Genomic DNA, 17689 nt, shown 5'->3' on the forward strand with positions numbered 1-17689 from the left:
AAACCGGGGCGCTCCCCTTCCACCGGGGGGGCGGGGGTAGCTGCTCACCTGCGCCCATCCCCGCGGTGCGGGGCGGGGGCGCGGGGCGGGCAGCGGGGCGGGGCCGGCTGTACTCGGCACCCTCCCGCGGGGGCTCGGGCATCTCTGCACGCCGGGCGGTGCGAGCTGCAGCCGCACCGGGAGCGGGGGGTGGTGGTGGAGGTGGAGGCGGAGGCGGCGGCATGGAGGGCGCGAACCTCGTCCGGGAGCTGGCGCACGCCGCGCTGCTGCTGCTGAGCCTCTTCCCCGCAGGTGGGAGCCGCGGGCGCGGGGGGCGCGGAGCCCGCCGGGGCCGGGGCCGGGGTCGGCGCGGGCGGCGGCGGGGAAAACTTCAGCGCTGGCGGCCCCTTCCAGCGGAGGTCGAGCGGCAGCCCACGGTGTGTCCAGCATCGCCCCGCGCTGCCCTTGCTGGACGCCCCGCCGGGGGAAAATAAAGTCCTTTGTTTGCTGTGCGCGGGTATCTGGGGCTAGGAGAGGCGCAGGCAGGGACCCCTCCACCCCCTTCCCCCGCCTCATCTCCTCCGCCGGGCTGTTTTGACAATAAACTATCTGGTGATCGGTACAAAATGTCCCCGCGGTTCAGTGCTCGTTGAACAATGGGCAGGAACGAGCGTCCTCCGCCAGGTGTCCAGCGCGCCCGGCGGGGTGAAGCCTCCCCGGCGGGCTGATGGGCGCTGAGCCCCGAGGTGTGGCGCTCGCCGCGGGACGGGGCATCGGATCCGGTATGCTCTGGCACTGACGGACTGTCGCGGTGAAGGGGAGGGTGAGCGGTGCCGCTCAGGCCTTCGGGATGTCAGCCGGTGGTAAAACTTTGGTGTGTCGGAGGTTCCCTTCCACTCCTTGCTAAAAAGGGGGTTTACCTGCGTGACCTGACAGCCCTGGCGCACAGGGCTACTGATTTTTAAATACTGCATCTGGCTGTAGCGCTGGGCAACTTTGCACATGGCTTTCGGAGTCGCCGTGCAACTCCTTGCCTGGTTTGTAGGCTTACGAGGAGTTTGGCAGTGTCCAGAGCAAGGTGCTGTAAGGAGGTCGGTGCTAGACCCGTGGAGGAATTTGGCCCTGGGCATGTAAGTCTGAAAGCAGATAACGTGAAAGGTTATTTTACTACTTACCTCAGAGCAAACTGAGGATCCAGGGAAGCGATGCACGGCGTTAGGTGTTTAACGTCTGCTGCCACCAGCAGAGAGGAGCCTTGCAGAGCACTCTGTGTGAGACAGTCAGGGAGGGCTCCGCCAGCTTCTGCCCATGCTGCTGGGAGCAAATACAACTAAAACATCGGGAACTAACTGTGGTGACAATTTATATTTCTTTTTGTAAGCAGTTTACTTAGGGATGTGAGGGAGTCACTCACTAATTTATGAATATTTTTGTTTGTAGTTTTGTTAAGGTAACTTTTTGTGTTTACTCCCTTTTGTTCATTGATAATCTGAACGAGAGTGTGATATCTGAAAATCTGGACTTTCCTATTAAGAAATATCCACATAGGGCTGCAAAATGCTGTGGCCACGGGGGTGGGAAAGTCACCTACCAATGAGCTATTCCTAGAAAGAAATTTAAAAAATATTGAAATGATCAATACCTGCCAACTTTCTTTACTTCATTTATTTCTTACCTGCACTTGAAGGTTATCCTTCATCGTATGGTTAGACTGTCCTTAAAGAGAGCTTGGGGAACAGGTCACACTGGCAGCATCTCCCGAAGACAGAGATGCAAGTTCCAGAGTACTGGAGAGGTAAGGAGGGAACCTTTGTCATGATCCTTCCTGTTGTTCTGGATTCATACACTTAACCTGTGGGAGACTTCACCTCAGGGGTACATCAAACAAACTTGTGTAAACAAAAACACACCGTGTTGTAGGCAGAAATTACTTGCTGCTGCAAAAGACAACTGTCTTTGGGTATGTATGCGTCTCATCTGCGTATCACACAGATGTGTGAGTGTATGAGTATTCCGGGCTAGTTTTATGCTGCTGGAGGAGGTATCAGAGTGATGGCTCCTGTCCTTGCAACTGCCTAGGGAACATCAGAAGTGACAGGCGGGACAGAGCTAATTTGCTGTTCTGGATTGCTCTGGAGCTGGCATGATCCTGGGTTACTTTTGGGTTTGCCTCAGTGCAGACACTTGGCCAGGATAATCTCCCACATTCCCTATTGAGACCTATCCTGTTTATCAGTATACACGTTTATATTAAGTATTTTTCTTTGGCTGTTGGTCAAGAGCTTCTTCCTTTGGTTGCAAACAGGGAAGGAGGATGTAGAAAACAGAGCTTAACATAGCTTCTCAAAGGGTAAACCATTCATCTCTTCTGTCCATAGCCCCTTTCTACTTTTTGTTTTTCTTGCATCCTAACATATGCTTCCACACTTCCTTCCATTTGGGAATTGCCTAATCCTCATTTTGATGCAATATTCTGGAATGATCTTTTGTCTGCCTCTTCTGTCCTCTCTCAGGGCTTGCCCTGTCCCCCACTGCCCAGTACTCTTACAGAGTCTCTGGCATTTCCATCCTGTGGTCATGGAAGACCGGGCCTGGTTCCTTTCAGCATCCATCAGTGCAACCTTTTTTTTTCAGTCAGCTACAGAGTAATAGGAGACTCTCCCTGTGCCCAGAGGGAAGAATGTTTTTGTGATGCTTCCTGCTACCTGTCAGCCATGAGAGAGGAGGCTTGAAGGAGGAAGATTGAATCTGATGAGGATTCTGATTGCTTTCACTCAGTCATTGCCTTGACCCCCCTCAAGCCATCTGAGTATCCTGCCCTCCCTACTCCCTTGTTTCCATTTCTGCTCTCTCCTTCTCCTTTTCCACCCTCCCTCATGGAAGTGCAGATTCTCCTGTACAGAAATGTGGCCCGAGGCCACTGCCAGGAGAGGAATGGGAATGTCAAAGATTGCTCAATATTCAACTCTTTTTCCTGCGTTACAACCGGGAACCCTCTGCCAGCAAGTGCGTAAGTGATTTTTGTTCAGGCTTTATAATAAAGAATGTGACAAATTTGGCAAGAAGTGAGACTCCCATTTGCATCCTGTTTAAATACCATTCATAGAGACTGGAGGCATTTCCATGTGCTTATTTTGCCAGAGAGAACCTCTTGTCAACAGATGACAGCAGCTGTAGTACTGTTAAGTTTTACTGGCTCTCCGTGGGTTTTCCATCCTGCTTCAGCTCTCCCAGAATTCTATCACTGATTGTCCAAACAGTAATGCTTCTTTGCAGGTGCCTGAATTAATCACAGGATCCTGTGTCACCTCTAGAAGGGATATGCTGCACCAGGGCACAGGTGGAATTGGAAGGGATATGTCTTTAGCACATGTAAACACAAGCTAGGACAGGTCTTGAGAGGAACATCTGAGTCATATTCAAGTCAGTAGGAGGTCCTTGCAGTGCAATTTGTCCTTTTCATTCTCTGGTCCGTTCTGAGAGACTCTAATGATACGTTTATAGTCTTTTGATTTCAGTCTGAACTATAATTTGGATTGTGCGAGCTATCAGAAAGATTTTTAAGGCATATCTGGAGATGTCAAACTAAATACCAAATATTAGACATTTGTAGTTTGAAGGAAAGCTGCTTTCTAGACCGAACAGTAAACACCCTGGTGTATTCTGAAGGTAAGGAATAACAAATTCTGGATAAAAAGAGAACGACATGGCATCAAAGAGTTTCAACAACATACATGTTTATCTACAACACACAACGACTGATATAATCTCATCAGTTTTGTAGAAGAGAGGCAGTAATTGCTCAAGGTTAAACCACTTCTCAACTTTTTTTCTCTGTCCACAAAGATGAATGCCTTTGCAGAGATCAAGTGTTGCACATTGTCTTGCTGTATGGTTGTGACACATGATTTTACAGATGTTGTTTTCTTTTTCATCTAGTACAAACATCTTCCAGGATTTTGACTCATTTCCTTAAGTCTCTTTCAGCTGTTCAGAGAATGGCTAGAGGAAATGAGGTCTGATATCCTAATGCATTATATTTACTGTAAACACCCTCTCACTTTAAGTATAGAACTTTGGTTTTAAAAAATTTCTGAATGTCTTTCTGACTACTCCCCACTCCCCTTGCTGATGTTTGTGTCCTTTAGAAACTTATCTTCCCTGGTTCAGACTTCTCAGCCATAACAGGGCTTAAGGTGTTCATTGTAACCTTAGGCAGGAGAGAAGAGCTGATGGTAAAGACATCTAGTAAAAGTGGTGGATTTCACACTGGATTTCAGTGTGTTACGTATTTTGCACATTTATTAAAAAAATCTGGAGAGAATGCACATAGAAATTACTAGACCTTGAAATGAAAGGAATTTTAAAATTACTACTATTCTTCTATATTATTTTACTGCTGAAGCATTTTGCTTGGCTTTTTCAGTGACTCTTAGGAAACCAGAAAGGTTTTTTCCAACAGGACCCTCTTTGACAATGAATCCTACAAACAGTCATAAATGAACGTAATTTTATGTGTGTTAGCAGTCTCCTTGGCTGGTTGCCAAACCTAATGACAACTGAAGTGTATTGTTTGTCCACTGGCCAAGATTGCTGCCGTTAGTGATAAAAGCGTAAGGAGAGTGTAAATATCTGTGTTTGAAGGGAGAATGTGACTCCTCTTTTCTAGGGTATACCAATTAGAAAGCACAGTAAATGTTATTCTCTCAGTGGATTTACTCTAGGGGATTATATTGATTTATTCTGAAAACATAAGTTTTCAGATTTAATGGATTTTTAATGATATTTTTGTGGGGGTTTGAAAAATTGAGCCAGAGTAAACCCATGACAATTTTTCATGTCCAAAGAATTTATTTTTTTTTTTTTTTTTTTTTAGCAGCACAGCTCTTGGCTTTAACAGCAAACAGGCATGTAAATAACAGAAAAGTTTCTAGTGTTGCTATTATGCTATGCAACTCCTGGGATGCTCCATGTGGATCCTGGAGATTAAACTAGAATGAAGCATCACTGATAACATGAGCTACAGGGTTTTTTGTCGCTGGGGGTGAGGAGCGTGTGGGGCGTGCTGACCGCATTAAATGTCTATAATTTTAAATGCCATCTTGACAGTTGAATCTGTGATCACATAACATGATCATTAAATATTTGATACAGAAAAGAATTCTCTGGTCAACTATGCATTGACGGTTGTAAATCTAAGTGATAAAGAGGATGCACAGTCTGATTTAAGTTAATAAGAGATGAAAACTGGCAGGGAAATCAGAGAGATGCATCTCTTACATGTTCTTTGGGAACCTGGCAAATGCCAGGTTAGTCTTGCATCTCCTTTCTTTTCCCATCAGTAATTGTTTTAAGCTAAGCAGTATTCCTCTGCTTATGCTGGGTGAACATATTCCTCATGAGGGATCAGAGAACTGGAGCACCTCTCCTATGAAGACAGGCTGAGGGAGTTGGGGTTGTTCAGCCTGGAGAAGAGAAGGCTTCCACTACCAAAAGGGGCCCCTACAAGAAAGCTGGAGGGGGACTTTTTACAAAGGCACATGGTGGTACGACAGGGTAAACTGAAAGGGGGGAGGTTTAGATTAGGTGTTATGAAGAAATTCTTTACTGTGAGTGTGGTGAGATGCGGGACCAGGATACCCAGAGAAGTTGTGGATGCCCCATCACTGGAAGTGTTCAAGGCCAGGTTGGGATGGATCTTTGGGTAATGTAGTCTAATGGAAGGTGTTCCTGCCCACAGCAAGGGGTTGGAACTAGATGATCTTTAAGGTCCCTTCTAACCCAAACCAATCTATGATTCTATGACATGAAGTGGACTTCTTTTACAGAAAGGCTTTGTGCAAAAGTCACACAGGAAAAAGAAATCAAGCTTTTTGGTTATAACCTGTCATTCAGAGCTTGCATGCTTTGAAGGGGGAGGAAACATCTCAGTGAGCTGGGTAATAGAAATATTTTGGATGTTCACATACCTAGACGGTTCAGAACTGACTAGATTCCTGCTGAAGGGTATCACGAGATTTAAAACTTGCTCTTGGCTCTCTTAATCTGTTTTTTGTTCAGGGCTTAATGGCAGCAGTTATGTCACATGTCCAAGGTTTTGTCCACAGCCCTCAGGACTGGAAACCTCACTCTTTGCTGAATGAAATCTGGCTTTATCATGCATTCACCTGCCTCCTGCAGCCAGGTTTCTAAGAGACACGGCAAGTCTTGGGAAGCTCCCACAGAACTGTAGGAGTAAGGTTGGAGGAGACCTGCAGAGATCTGGTCTATCCCCTGCTCTTCCCTGTAGTAAAACAGAGCATTTAGACTTTGTCTAACCGGCTGTAAGGCAGACTTGTGGTGCAGAGTCTACCACGCATTTTTTCCAGCACACAGTTGTTAAAGGTCAAAAGCTTCTTCCAATACCTAACCTTATCTCCCTTGCTGGTTGCTTAAGTGCATCCTTTTTTCCCCCCCGTCTATTGGATAGAATGAACTTCTGATCACTGTGCTATTTATAATAATATTTTACACATTGACAATGTAACACTGTTGACTTCACTTTTCTGTGTAAACCTTTTCTAGCCTTTTCTTTTAGTGTATCTTCTGTAACTCCTCGTCCTCTTCTTGTTAGCCCTCTCCGACTGGTTTTCATTTCCTCCAGCTACAATGTGTAAAATTGATATCTGACTGCACATGAGAAATATAGTTACCACTTCAATAAAAGTTACCTCCCCCATACTACATGCTCCAATTTGATTCAAAGCATTGTAAATCTGATTTTAATCATGATTTAAATCAGCCAACAGTAAGCCTCGTTTTAACTGTTTTGCATTTGTACTTAATCATTTTGTAAAGAAAGCTTTAACCTCCTTTATTACCATTGAGATAGTTTTAATTAAATATAGCCTTTGCAGTTAGTTACACTTTGATTAATCAATGTGCCTGTATTTAAGCAATTATGTAGCTTGTTATATATACACTCATTCTTCATGTGTATGTTTTAGTATGAAAATAGAAAGTATTGACATTTCTTGTATTAGATAATTGATTTTTACTGATGATATGCATCGATTACAATGAAGGAAACAAGAATTCTGAAATGTTCTTCCGTTAGATAAATAGTACCACATAGAAGCCAGCCAATTCAGAAGAAAAAACTCATTGAGAAATGTTTTGAAATAAAGAATTAACATCTGAAAGGCCTATCTGTAGTCAAAACTGGTGGTTTTGAATCACTATGCTACAAAAATTTTAGAACTAGTCCATCTCATCCTCTTTTTATTCTTAGAATGGTAATGGAAGGAAACATTCATGAGGTTTTCTTAACTCCTGATCAGTAGCTCCCCTTTGAGTGGTCTAGTTGCTTAATTAAGTGGTACTGAATGAACTGAAATAAAGAAAATATTTTCTCTGCACCTGCTAGGAAACTCCAGATGCCAAAGGCTGGTTTATCACTCCCTATAGGTGGTCAGTGACTGAATTCCATGAATCCAGTAGTTTGATTATCTTTAAAATGTTGGCAGCAAGTATAACTTGAATAATTTTTTCTTTTATTTTTTTAAATGATAAGAGGAGCTGTAAGTTTAAATTTATGTAATTGTATTTTCAGAATCACTGTTGAATATTTTTCCCTTTTAAAAGGAAAATGTGCATTATAAAAATGCTATATTTTTACTTTTAATGCAATATTAAATTAAATGTGTGGTTTAGTAGTGTGTTTTTACTTGAAGTGGTTCTGTTTGTAGGATTTGTATGCAATTCTGCACTAGGACCTGATACTGAGGCATTTATTTTCTGCTGCTCAGTGACTGATGGATTCTCTATTTTTGCTGCCTCTTTGTTTGCTATTTTGTATGACATGGAAGTGATTTTTATGCCTGGATGAGCATAACTTTTTAATTTTGAAAAGAAATTATGTTATCTTCTACAAAATAAAAGCTTTGTCCCAATAGTGTTCATTGTAACACAAGCTGTTGAAGTTTCCTATTCAATAGTATGTCTGACTTCCAGGTATTATACATAAAATTGCTGACTTTGCAGTAGTGCTAATATTATCATCCCTAGGATTTGAGGTATGCAGCACAATAAAAGAGGTCAAATGGAAGGAGGAGAAGTAAACCCTGTATTTCTGGTCTCCTTCCATAATCTAGACACATTCAGAAGTGATACTGAAATGGGATTCCCTGCTTAGGCAGATACTCAGGCTTCACCCAGTGCAATGTCCTCTGCATATCCCTCCTGGAATAGGAGGGAGGATGACTTTTCAATAAGCAGCTAGCTATATATATGCCATGTATATGCAGTTTGTGATAGGGCTTATAAAAAAGAAATAATAGAAACTAAATACAATTTAAAATACAATTTAAAAGCAAAAAATACAAGTGGGAATTCTGCTGACATTGGAGATGAAGTTCAGTAGCTGAGTTCTACATCTCCTTGCCAGAAGACTGGGGAAATGAAATGGATTGTCAGAAATATACCCAAGTCTCGGTATTTAAGACATTTGTAAGACAAAATCAGTGACAGATGTTTCTGGGTGTTAGTGTGGTGTCTGAGGTGAGATTTTTCACCCGAGGAGGTTTTGAAGAACATGCCAAAGATTCCTCCAGAAGATGTCCTAGTCACAGTTTCAGAAGGCACGTACAAAGATGCTTCTCTAATACTGGGTACCTCATTAAAAAAATGTTTGTTTGTTCTGGTATGTGTTGTCTGTAAAACAACACTTTTACAAGAATTTTTTACCAACATCTTAGTTAGTGGGAAAGTTTGTGCATTAGTCAGACAAAGGAAATCTAACTTATTGCAGGCTTATTGGAAATCTCTGGATAGATACACTTAATTTATATAGGAAAATATGGAAATATTCTAAAACCTGCTTCCTAAGTAGACACATGTACCTGTATGACATGTGATGCAATGACTTGTATTTCAGTAATGGAACTATATAAATACTGCATCTTATTACTAAACCCAATATTTTTTCCATTAATTTGCCATTTTTTTTCAGTGAAAAGAGAATACAAAGTATTATGAATATAAGGTAGCTGTGTCTTTTCTACAAAATTTGGTGAACGTGTTTGTTAATCTGGCAGTCATTTTTATTCTGTAATCTTCTAGGAAAATGTACAGAACTAAATATCTAGAGAAAGTAAAAAGCAGTGCTCCTCTGTGTGGTATTTAATGTGGTCCATCATACAAGCAATGATAATATAATTATGCAATTATTGGTATATTTTCCCCTCCGGAGGCCTTATGTAGATGATTACTAGTGCACCTTTTAATGAAATTGCTACAATTCAATAAAAATGCTGCCAAGACTTGAAATAATTAGAATTTGCCTTGCCAGAAGTCTTACATCTCCTTCCTCAGTTGAACCTTTTCCAAATAGGCATTAATTCAGATTGCAAAACGATTCACTGTTCTCCAGTTTTCCAGTTTTCTCATTTCTCTTCATTAAAACTACCTTTCACTGCTTTTCAGAAAACATGCTTTTGAGCCCCTGTTGCTCATTACAAGGAACATTTGTTCAAAATGGAGGTTGAAAGATACTGCACCTTTTAATGAAAATGTCAGCAAAGAGAAGTGAGAAGAAAGAGCTGCTCAAGGAATAGATGGGGCGCACGACAGCTGAATATGAATACACTATGCATTAGCGTGCTTCTTCATTCCTTCTAGTCTTTCTCCACACTTATTTTATAATTTGTTTATTTATGTGTCTAGCAGCTGACAAAAATAACTGTGGGAACAGCTGGTTAATAAGTAATTTTGGAAATTAAAGGAAGGCAATAATTCAGTAGAAGTAGAGATCAGTCTAAATGTATAAATCTCAATATTGACAAGTGTTGTGGAAAACAATTGTTCTTTTTTTTTTTTTTTGCAAATCCTACTTCTATATATTTAGCTGTCCTGTATTTCTCTTTGAATAAGAATTATCAGGTAGTTGTTTTAAGCATAGGCCATTCAAGTTAAAAAAAGACATGGGTCAGTCATGCTTTGGATTCAGTTTTGTTCATTAGTGCATTGCCTGTAGATTCCTTCAGTGGTGGGAAGTTTAAGTATGAGACACCATAGTGCATCAATGGGGTATAATAAAATTAATCGTATAGAATAGGTTGTAGCTCATGACTTCAAGATAAGAGACTGAACTGCTGTGGTGCATATGGTGCTCCTTCAAAAAACAAGCCTCAAAACAACAGAAAAAGCCCCAAAGCCATGACTTCTCTGAAAAAGAGGATTCAGGAAAGTATCATACTCAGCCTTGGAGAGGAGGATGGTGTTTGATCCTGCTGTGGCCATTCAGTATTGTGCTAAACTCGAATTGTATTATATTCTGTGTCTGCCTTTTATGAATTCCTCTATTAGCAGAGTGAGTAATGCCTGTCAGAAAGGGCAACCTGCTCGGCAGGCAGGAACAGTAGCCTGTTTCCGTGGCTGGAGTTTCCTCATGCCAGCAAGGGAAAACAAAACGAGTGGGGAAAAGGAAGGTACATCTCTGTCTCTGGAAGGTGCAGTTGCATTTCCCCAGCCCCCTGCCTTGGTGGTGTTGCACTTACATGGACAGGGCAGCTCTCACGTGGTTTTGGAAGTCACGTGCAGAATCTGCTCTGCTAAGCCTGCTTCCAAAGTACAGAAGCAAAGTATTCCTAGCTACATCACTAATTGTTGTGGCAAGATGCCCTCCAGGAGGATGTGCTGGCTTCTACCCACAAGCAAAGGATCAGCCCAAGTGCCCATGCTTATCCTGCCTGAAGATCCTGTGAATGTCTCTCTTGGAGAGTGAGATGTGCGGGGGCTGGAGAGCTGGCTGGATTTGTCTTTGTGCCACCTGTCTCTGATGCTGGCTCTTTCTGATTCACCATATCTCATTCAGAGGGCTGCATAATTTATCTTCAGGTGTAGCTGGGTGTCTGCTCAGTCACCTGAGCTGTTTTCTCTGCAAGGGGTAAGCACCAAGTGCCTTTTACTTGTTCTGTGGAGTGCCCTCCCAGGGCATAATTGTTTCTTGTGGGAGGTCCCTGTAGGAGCAATCCCAGACTGGGGAGCTGAAAGCTTACTGTGGGGCATCACTGCAAAGGGGGACGTCTCACAGCCACAGTCATGGTCTGGCTGCCTCCGGTTCTCCATGCTCATGCCTCCACAGATGATAAAGACAACTATTGTTCTAGCCTCCTGCCACTTTCTCTCTCAGGTTTGCCATGGATTGGAATCAGCTGGCTGGTTCCACACTTGCTCTTTATGTGGGGAGATCCCTGTTTTGCCTTGATGCTGCTTGCAGATGGAGTGAGATTGGCTGTGCCTTTGAGTGCTGGGCTGGCGAGCTCCTGCCTTCTGCCCTCTACAGTGCCCTTCCTCTGCCCCCTTTCCTTTCAGAGTGAGGGGGCAGGCAAGGCTGGATGAGAAGACAGGGGTTGCCCTCATGCAGCTGGTTAAAAATCAAAGCCCCCATTAATCCTCTCCCCTGGTTTTCTGCTTAGTAACATATAAGCACCGAGAATACAAAACCTCAGAGCAAGCACAAGCTCATGAGCTTGGTGTTTCTGCTTGGGAAAGACAGCATTGAAGAGTCTGTTGGTCAGCAGATAGCACTGGCCCTGTTAGATGGGTTAGAAACAAACTGCTCAGTTCTGCAGGGAAACCTAATCAGCTTAGACCCTTAAATATGTGTCTGGTGACAGTTATTTTTTGGTCTCTGAAATGAAGCTGGGGCAGAGGAGATGGTCAGCATTTTGTCAGCAAGGATTTGTGTCATTCATATATGATGAGAGTCTGTGACGCTTGTAGGGACAATCATGTCTTTGGTTTTTTTTGGACTATGTCTTTGAGGAAGACACTAGCATGGGTGTTGGCATGGATGGTTTCTTTTATGAAGTAAGAGCCTGTACTACTATCTACCTTTTCCCCCGCAGCCTGGCTGAAATGGGTTCTGATGTAGCTTTCAGATCAAATCATTTAAAATTGACATTTGCCATTGCTAAACTTTTCATCTAGCATAAGGGAGAGTGTCTGTTTAGTGAAGCGGAACAAAACAAGTAAGCATATGATAGCATCTCTGCTTTGAAAAATCTGGGAGATTTTATACATCAGACTAAATTCAAGTTGTTTCGGTGCAATTAACATGCAAGTTTGATGCTTTATTTTTTTCCTTGGGGCATGAAATGACAGGACAAAGAAAATATAATTGAAAAGGTTTTACATTCATGTCCATCATAGCATATGTCAAGTGTCTTAGTGGCTTTAACAAATAAGAGGCAGAGTTGGAAGTGCGATAGTCTTCAATTAGACACATATATAAATACTATAGAGAAGAATGAGCAGGCTTCTGGCTAGAACCTCTGCACTTGTGTAAAAGAGATGTTTTTGCTTCTCCTCTTCTTTCCGACCTGCAGGGGACTTGTGTGTCTGAAAATATGTTCATTTTTTCTAAGAGGTTTGGGTATGCTGAAAGGGAACATTACCTCCCTGCAAGCCATGTCTTGCTGATATCCCTGGACTCTTGCATCTACAACAGTGCTACTACTTTAACTGATAATGCATATCTCTTGTTTCTGCTCTCTTATGTTGTTGTAGATGAGAAACCGCGGTGAGGGAGGTCTGTGTGATAGCCTTTGAAATGAACCCAGTGCTCAGAATGCATAGGCACTCTCCAATTGTATCTAATCCCCACAATCTTACACAAAAGTTGCGGACATTTTGTCACTTGAAGTTTAGCTCCTCTGTGCGTTTATCACAGAAAAACATTAACTGCTTTAGAAATCATGGTCAGGATCAGGTCACAGCCAGGTCACAGCTTTCATTGTGCGGTGTTTGTACAGCTTACATGATGATGACTATGGAGGTTATGGCAACTGCAAGGGGAAAAGGCAGAAGCTCAGAAGAGACTGCCATGCCCTCACAATGTGTCCCAGCCCTGGGGGAGGCAGGGCAAAGGATTTGCTCTTGCTGAGCAGCAATGAACCTGTTGTCAGGGCGCTGCCAGTCCCATAGGCTTGGCAGAGAGGCTGGTACAGGATGTGAGCAGTTTGTGGCTGTACTGTGAAGCTGTGCTGTGCCTCTGTCTTGGGAGATATTTGAGATGAGTTTAATGTGGATGGGGGTGGGATAAGGCACAGGGGTTTTTGTTTTGCTTTATTTTTCTCTGGAAGCTTGTGTTATAGAGCTGCCACAAACTTCTTGTTCCTTTTAATGTTTAGATAAGAGTTGAAAGAGGAAGCTGCCACAGAGGGACTAACCTTAGGGCTTAAGGTTGTGCAGGAAATCTGTGGCAGAGCTGGGAATAAAATCCACAGTGCTCGACTCTTCATCTTATTCCATGGCAGTCCCACATCCTTTGTTTGCTTGGCAGCTGGAGATGGTTTCTAGTTGCTTGTGAGTTTGATATGGACTTGCACTTGATGTGCTTTTCCGTGCTACGGCAGTGTTGTGCTGAGGCCGAAAAGCTCCAGCATAAACCATATTTTTTCCCCAGGATGGTGCACTCCTTAGTCAGAGCTTTTTTTGTTTGCACATCCCTTAATAGTTACAGGAACATTCTGCTGTCCTTAATCATATCCCTGCAATTTGACCTGCATTTCCTATCAGTATTATATAGAGCTGTTTGATTTTCTAATTCCTTGAGTCTGGTTTTCCAGATGTTCCTTCTGCATGCAGAAGTCACAACTGCTGTACTCCCTCTCTTTCCTCCCTCTCCCTTCATTTTTAGGGCTCAGGGAGCTGCTTGTAATATATTCATATATTCTTTTTTTTGATTACACAGCCTTGTTCACAAGTGATCCCAGCATTGTAGTTTTTAACTCAAATTTGTTATATTACAAGGAGAAGCTAGAGTGGTGGAAGTGAATCTTTTCAGCAGTAGGACACAAAATTAATACATCCAAAATGGATCTTGGGCTGTCCAACTCTGAGCTTGGCAATTTGTGTGATTTTTTTTAATTGTTAATTATGAAATATTTTCCTTTTTCAGCTTATTTTTGTTAGCATATAATAACTACACCTGCAAGTTGCCCTTGAGGACAACTCTAGTGGGTCCTCTAGAACCCCAGTGTGGTACTCTGGCTATGCAGTGTATGGGGAATGTTGGATGTTTTGCAGTGGGATCCACAGTATGTGATTGACAGTGGGATCACAGAACCCACTTGAGTCCACAGGAACCATGTGGGCAGAAGATGGGTTTCCTCTCTTCTCCTCATCCTGAGTTGTTCCTGTGGTCAGATGTCCCCCTCACTGAGATGGGGACACTCAGCTGAATATTGAAGTAGCAGTCCACCTCCTTTTCCAAGTTGTAAGGAGATAGAGAGATGGTGGAGGCATGCCCATGTATGGGTCAGATAACAGAGTAAGGATTCACATCCACACCTGGAAAACTTCAGGGGAGACATAGCGGTGTGTTCCTCCATCCCATTACTCAGAAAGTTTACAGTCCCACTAGTGACTGGTAAAGTCATGGTCCTGCCTGGGCTGAACATAGAGCCCTGGTAGGAGACAGCAGGCACTGTATCCCATGGGGTTTGGCACTTTGAGATTTCTTACTATCCCAGGCATGTAGCCTGCCAACACAACCGATTCCTGAATTACTAGCGTTAGTGTCATGGTTATGATTACATGATTGATGTCACTGGAGTGCCCAAGAGAAACAGTGGGCCTGGAAGAGCCCTATCACTTGGGTGCCGTACAAATGGAGCAGTGTCAGATGTGAGTCTGAGAAAAGATGAAGAGAGAGCAGATGGACACATGCTGTGGGGATTAGTGCACTGGATTACGAGTTGATGCTTAAACTCTCAGATTTCTGTCGCTTAATTATTCCTCCAAAAAGAAGGTACAAAGTCATTCTCATCTTTGTAAACACCATTTTAATTCTTTTTTTAAAGACAGACTGCTATTTAGGTGCATAATACAAAGCAAATGTAGTCATTGCATTTACAACCTGTTGACCTTACACTGCCATAGTTTTCTTGGCAGTGTAGAAGGCAAAAGGAAAAAAAGCCCTTTACATTGTGGCAATTCTTTGCAGAAGGCATTAATTCCATTTGTAAATTATTCTGAGAATTCATAGGCTGCGTACAAGGAACCGTAGCAAAGTCATGTTGAAAGATGAGTGATAGTTCACCACAGTGTGCTTGTTCCCTCTTCTCCATTTTTTCCCCAACTCCGGTACATAACATATTTCTTGTGCTTCTGGAGGAAGTCATGCCCTGCTGCGTTGTTTACCACCTTTAAAAACTTTCCAACAACTTGCTAGATAGTCCTTATAATAAGTGTTGCAAAATTGTGAACTCCTAACCTGAATGGGTAGGATGAGAGCTAGGGGAAAGAATAGGTAAGAGTCATAAATGTTCCACAAAAATGTGAAATTCTGTTTTTCTAATCCTTCTGGCAGTTATTTTTTTGTGGCATACTTGTTCGTATGTTCAGTCATGTGAGTTTGTGCAGGGGATTAGTGGACCGCATGTGGAAAATCTCTGATCGTGCTGGAAAAACAGGCGCTGGTGGATTGGATTGGTCTGTTGGATTTAGCATTGATAAATCTTCATCTGAGGGAGATGGGGAGAGAACCAAGGGCTCCCTTCAAAACCCAGACCACAACAAAGTTATTAGGCTCCACAGGTGGTCTGCCATCCTTTGCTTCCTACTTTGTGGTGGATTTGACAGGAAGAGGAGCAGTTACCTGACCTGGTCTTAATCCGGTATATACTTTAAGAACAACTAAAGCTGTGAGATGAGTGAATAAGTCTGGAGAGTATAACCTCATCCCAACTAATTATCCAATTGTTTTTCTTGAACGTCTGTTGTTATTTGTGTGGGTAGGGAAATTCAACCTCTGAATGGAGCTGCAGAGTGTGTTTTTGCATGCAAGTGGTGTTGGTTTTTGAGAAATGTTCCCCCCCAGCTCAAGCATGGCTATTACATGTCCAGTCCAGCTGTGCAATACTGTACTGTGCATCAGAGGGACATGAAGCGATCTGTATTTATACAACTATTGAGCCAACATTCATGGGGGGAAGAGATAGTGTCTGCAGAACCTGTCAGCATTTACGCACAACACAGTGATGTGTATGGTTGGACAGATCCATCCTCATGTAGTAGGTCAGTTATATTAATCTTTGCACTGCAACCTCCAGTGGGTCCCTTTTACTCTTCAAACCTGTTGGTGATAGCCTACACTTGACCTTCACACACCCTTGTGCCCTAGGGTTGGGTGCTTCGGTGGGTTTGGGAAGGAGGAGAAGCCCAATGCCTGTCTGCAGTACTTTACAGGCTGGTTTTGTCTGGGTAGTTTGGAACATACACTTACCCTGTGTGTCATTATTTGGCTGTCTAAATACCTCCAGGAGGAAAGTGGAGGGAGCAGTTCATCAAGCCAGGCTGGCTTGGTATTTCCTAAGGGGCAAGTAAATGAGTTTGTTGTCCGTGTAGCTCTGGGCTTTTGGAATGAAGCCACTCCTCACCACAGCTGAGAGCATCTGTCTGCATCATACCAGGTGTTGGGAGCTGAGGCCAGGCCATCAGCAGCATGGCCCCTAGTTCTGGTGAAGGAGGGCTGCCCCATGGTGTGATGAGGGGCTACTTTGGTGTTTGATGCATGGTGGGGGCTGTATGACCTTCTCAGGACTGTGCTCCTCGAGGGGGTGGGCAGTGGGGCCAACCCAGTCCAGCCACATGTGCACCTCCCTGGCAGGCCCCAGGCTGAGGCCTTGCTGGCTGCAGGCGTGGAGTGGTGCCATTGAAGGTTATCCAGATCTTCTCCTTTCTCAACCTTCCCTGACTTGTCTGTGAAACTACTGCCAGATTAGATATACACCATATTGCACTTCTGTTTTATGTAGCTCATGTGATTTTTCTCTTGGAAGTGCTCTATGGTCTGTGGGAAGCAGCAGAGAAGTTTTCCAAAGACATCCCCATGAAGAGCCTGCATGGTCATATATAAGACCTTCTTAGAGGTCTTTGCCCTCTTCCTTCTCAAGTGCCAAAGTTCCTGGCTCTGATCTGAGGGGTTTGCATATCAGAGGTCTTCTTGCCTCTACCCTGCTGTCAGGCACCTCTTCGTCCAGAGCAAAGGATTTTTCCAGCTTTTGTTCCTGCCCAACCACTGTTGGCTGGGACCTGTGCTTCTGAGACTTTGGACTTTCACTCTTCTCATTTGAGCTGCTGTATTACAGCTCAGGCTCACACCTCCACTTTGAGGGACAAGATTTGAAATTAAAACTTGTTTTTTTTCTGGCAATTTTTATTTCTAGGGTGGTTGTTAAGTGTTCAGTCATTGAAGCATATATGCAGGGTTAGTGAAACTCATGTGGAAAATTTCTGGTGACACTGGAAAAATGACTGCCAGTTGAGTTTAAGCACTGATAAATAAATTCTAATTTGAAGGAGATGGGTAGAAAATGAAGGCTCCTTCCAGACCACAAACAAAGTTATTAGACTCCACAGGTGGTCTACCATCCTTTGCTTCCTACTCTGTCGTGGATTTGTCAGGATGAGGAGCAGTTACCTGACCTGATCTTAATCCAGTATATACTTTAAGAACAACTAAAGCTGTGAGATGAGTGAATTAAGTCTGGAGAGTATAACCTCATCCCAGCTAATTATCCAATTGTTTTTCTTGAACGTCTGTTGTTATCTGTGTGGGTAGGGAAATTCAACCTCTGAATGGAGCTGCAGAGTGTGTATTTGCATGCAAGTAGTATTTTCATTGGCATGACTACTACTACGCACGGATGTTGTACAGTCTTGT

At 43.2% G+C, this 17689-nt stretch overlaps 1 protein-coding gene across 5 annotated transcripts in view; it reads left to right on the forward strand.

Annotated features, from left to right (window-relative positions):
* Window positions 1-206: 206 nt before the first annotated feature.
* The window catches only part of KIT (KIT proto-oncogene, receptor tyrosine kinase), a 54369-nt gene continuing 36886 nt past the window's right edge, over window positions 207-17689 (forward strand). Inside the window, exon 1 of one of the 5 annotated variants that reach the window (XM_051790376.1) lies at window positions 207-291. In XM_051790376.1, the coding sequence (XP_051646336.1) occupies window positions 222-291 (70 nt within the window). In that variant the 5' untranslated portion in view covers window positions 207-221. Of the gene's footprint in view, window positions 292-16256; window positions 16685-17689 lie in introns of those variants that run through there. The other 4 variants (XM_051790379.1, XM_051790378.1, XM_051790377.1 and 1 more) reach the window with 4 other exon arrangements.

This window comes from Manacus candei, unplaced genomic scaffold (assembly GCF_025592945.1).
Source record: "Manacus candei isolate 608988 ecotype Guabito, Panama unplaced genomic scaffold, ASM2559294v1 h1tg000028l, whole genome shotgun sequence".
Lineage (NCBI taxonomy): Eukaryota > Metazoa > Chordata > Aves > Passeriformes > Pipridae > Manacus > Manacus candei.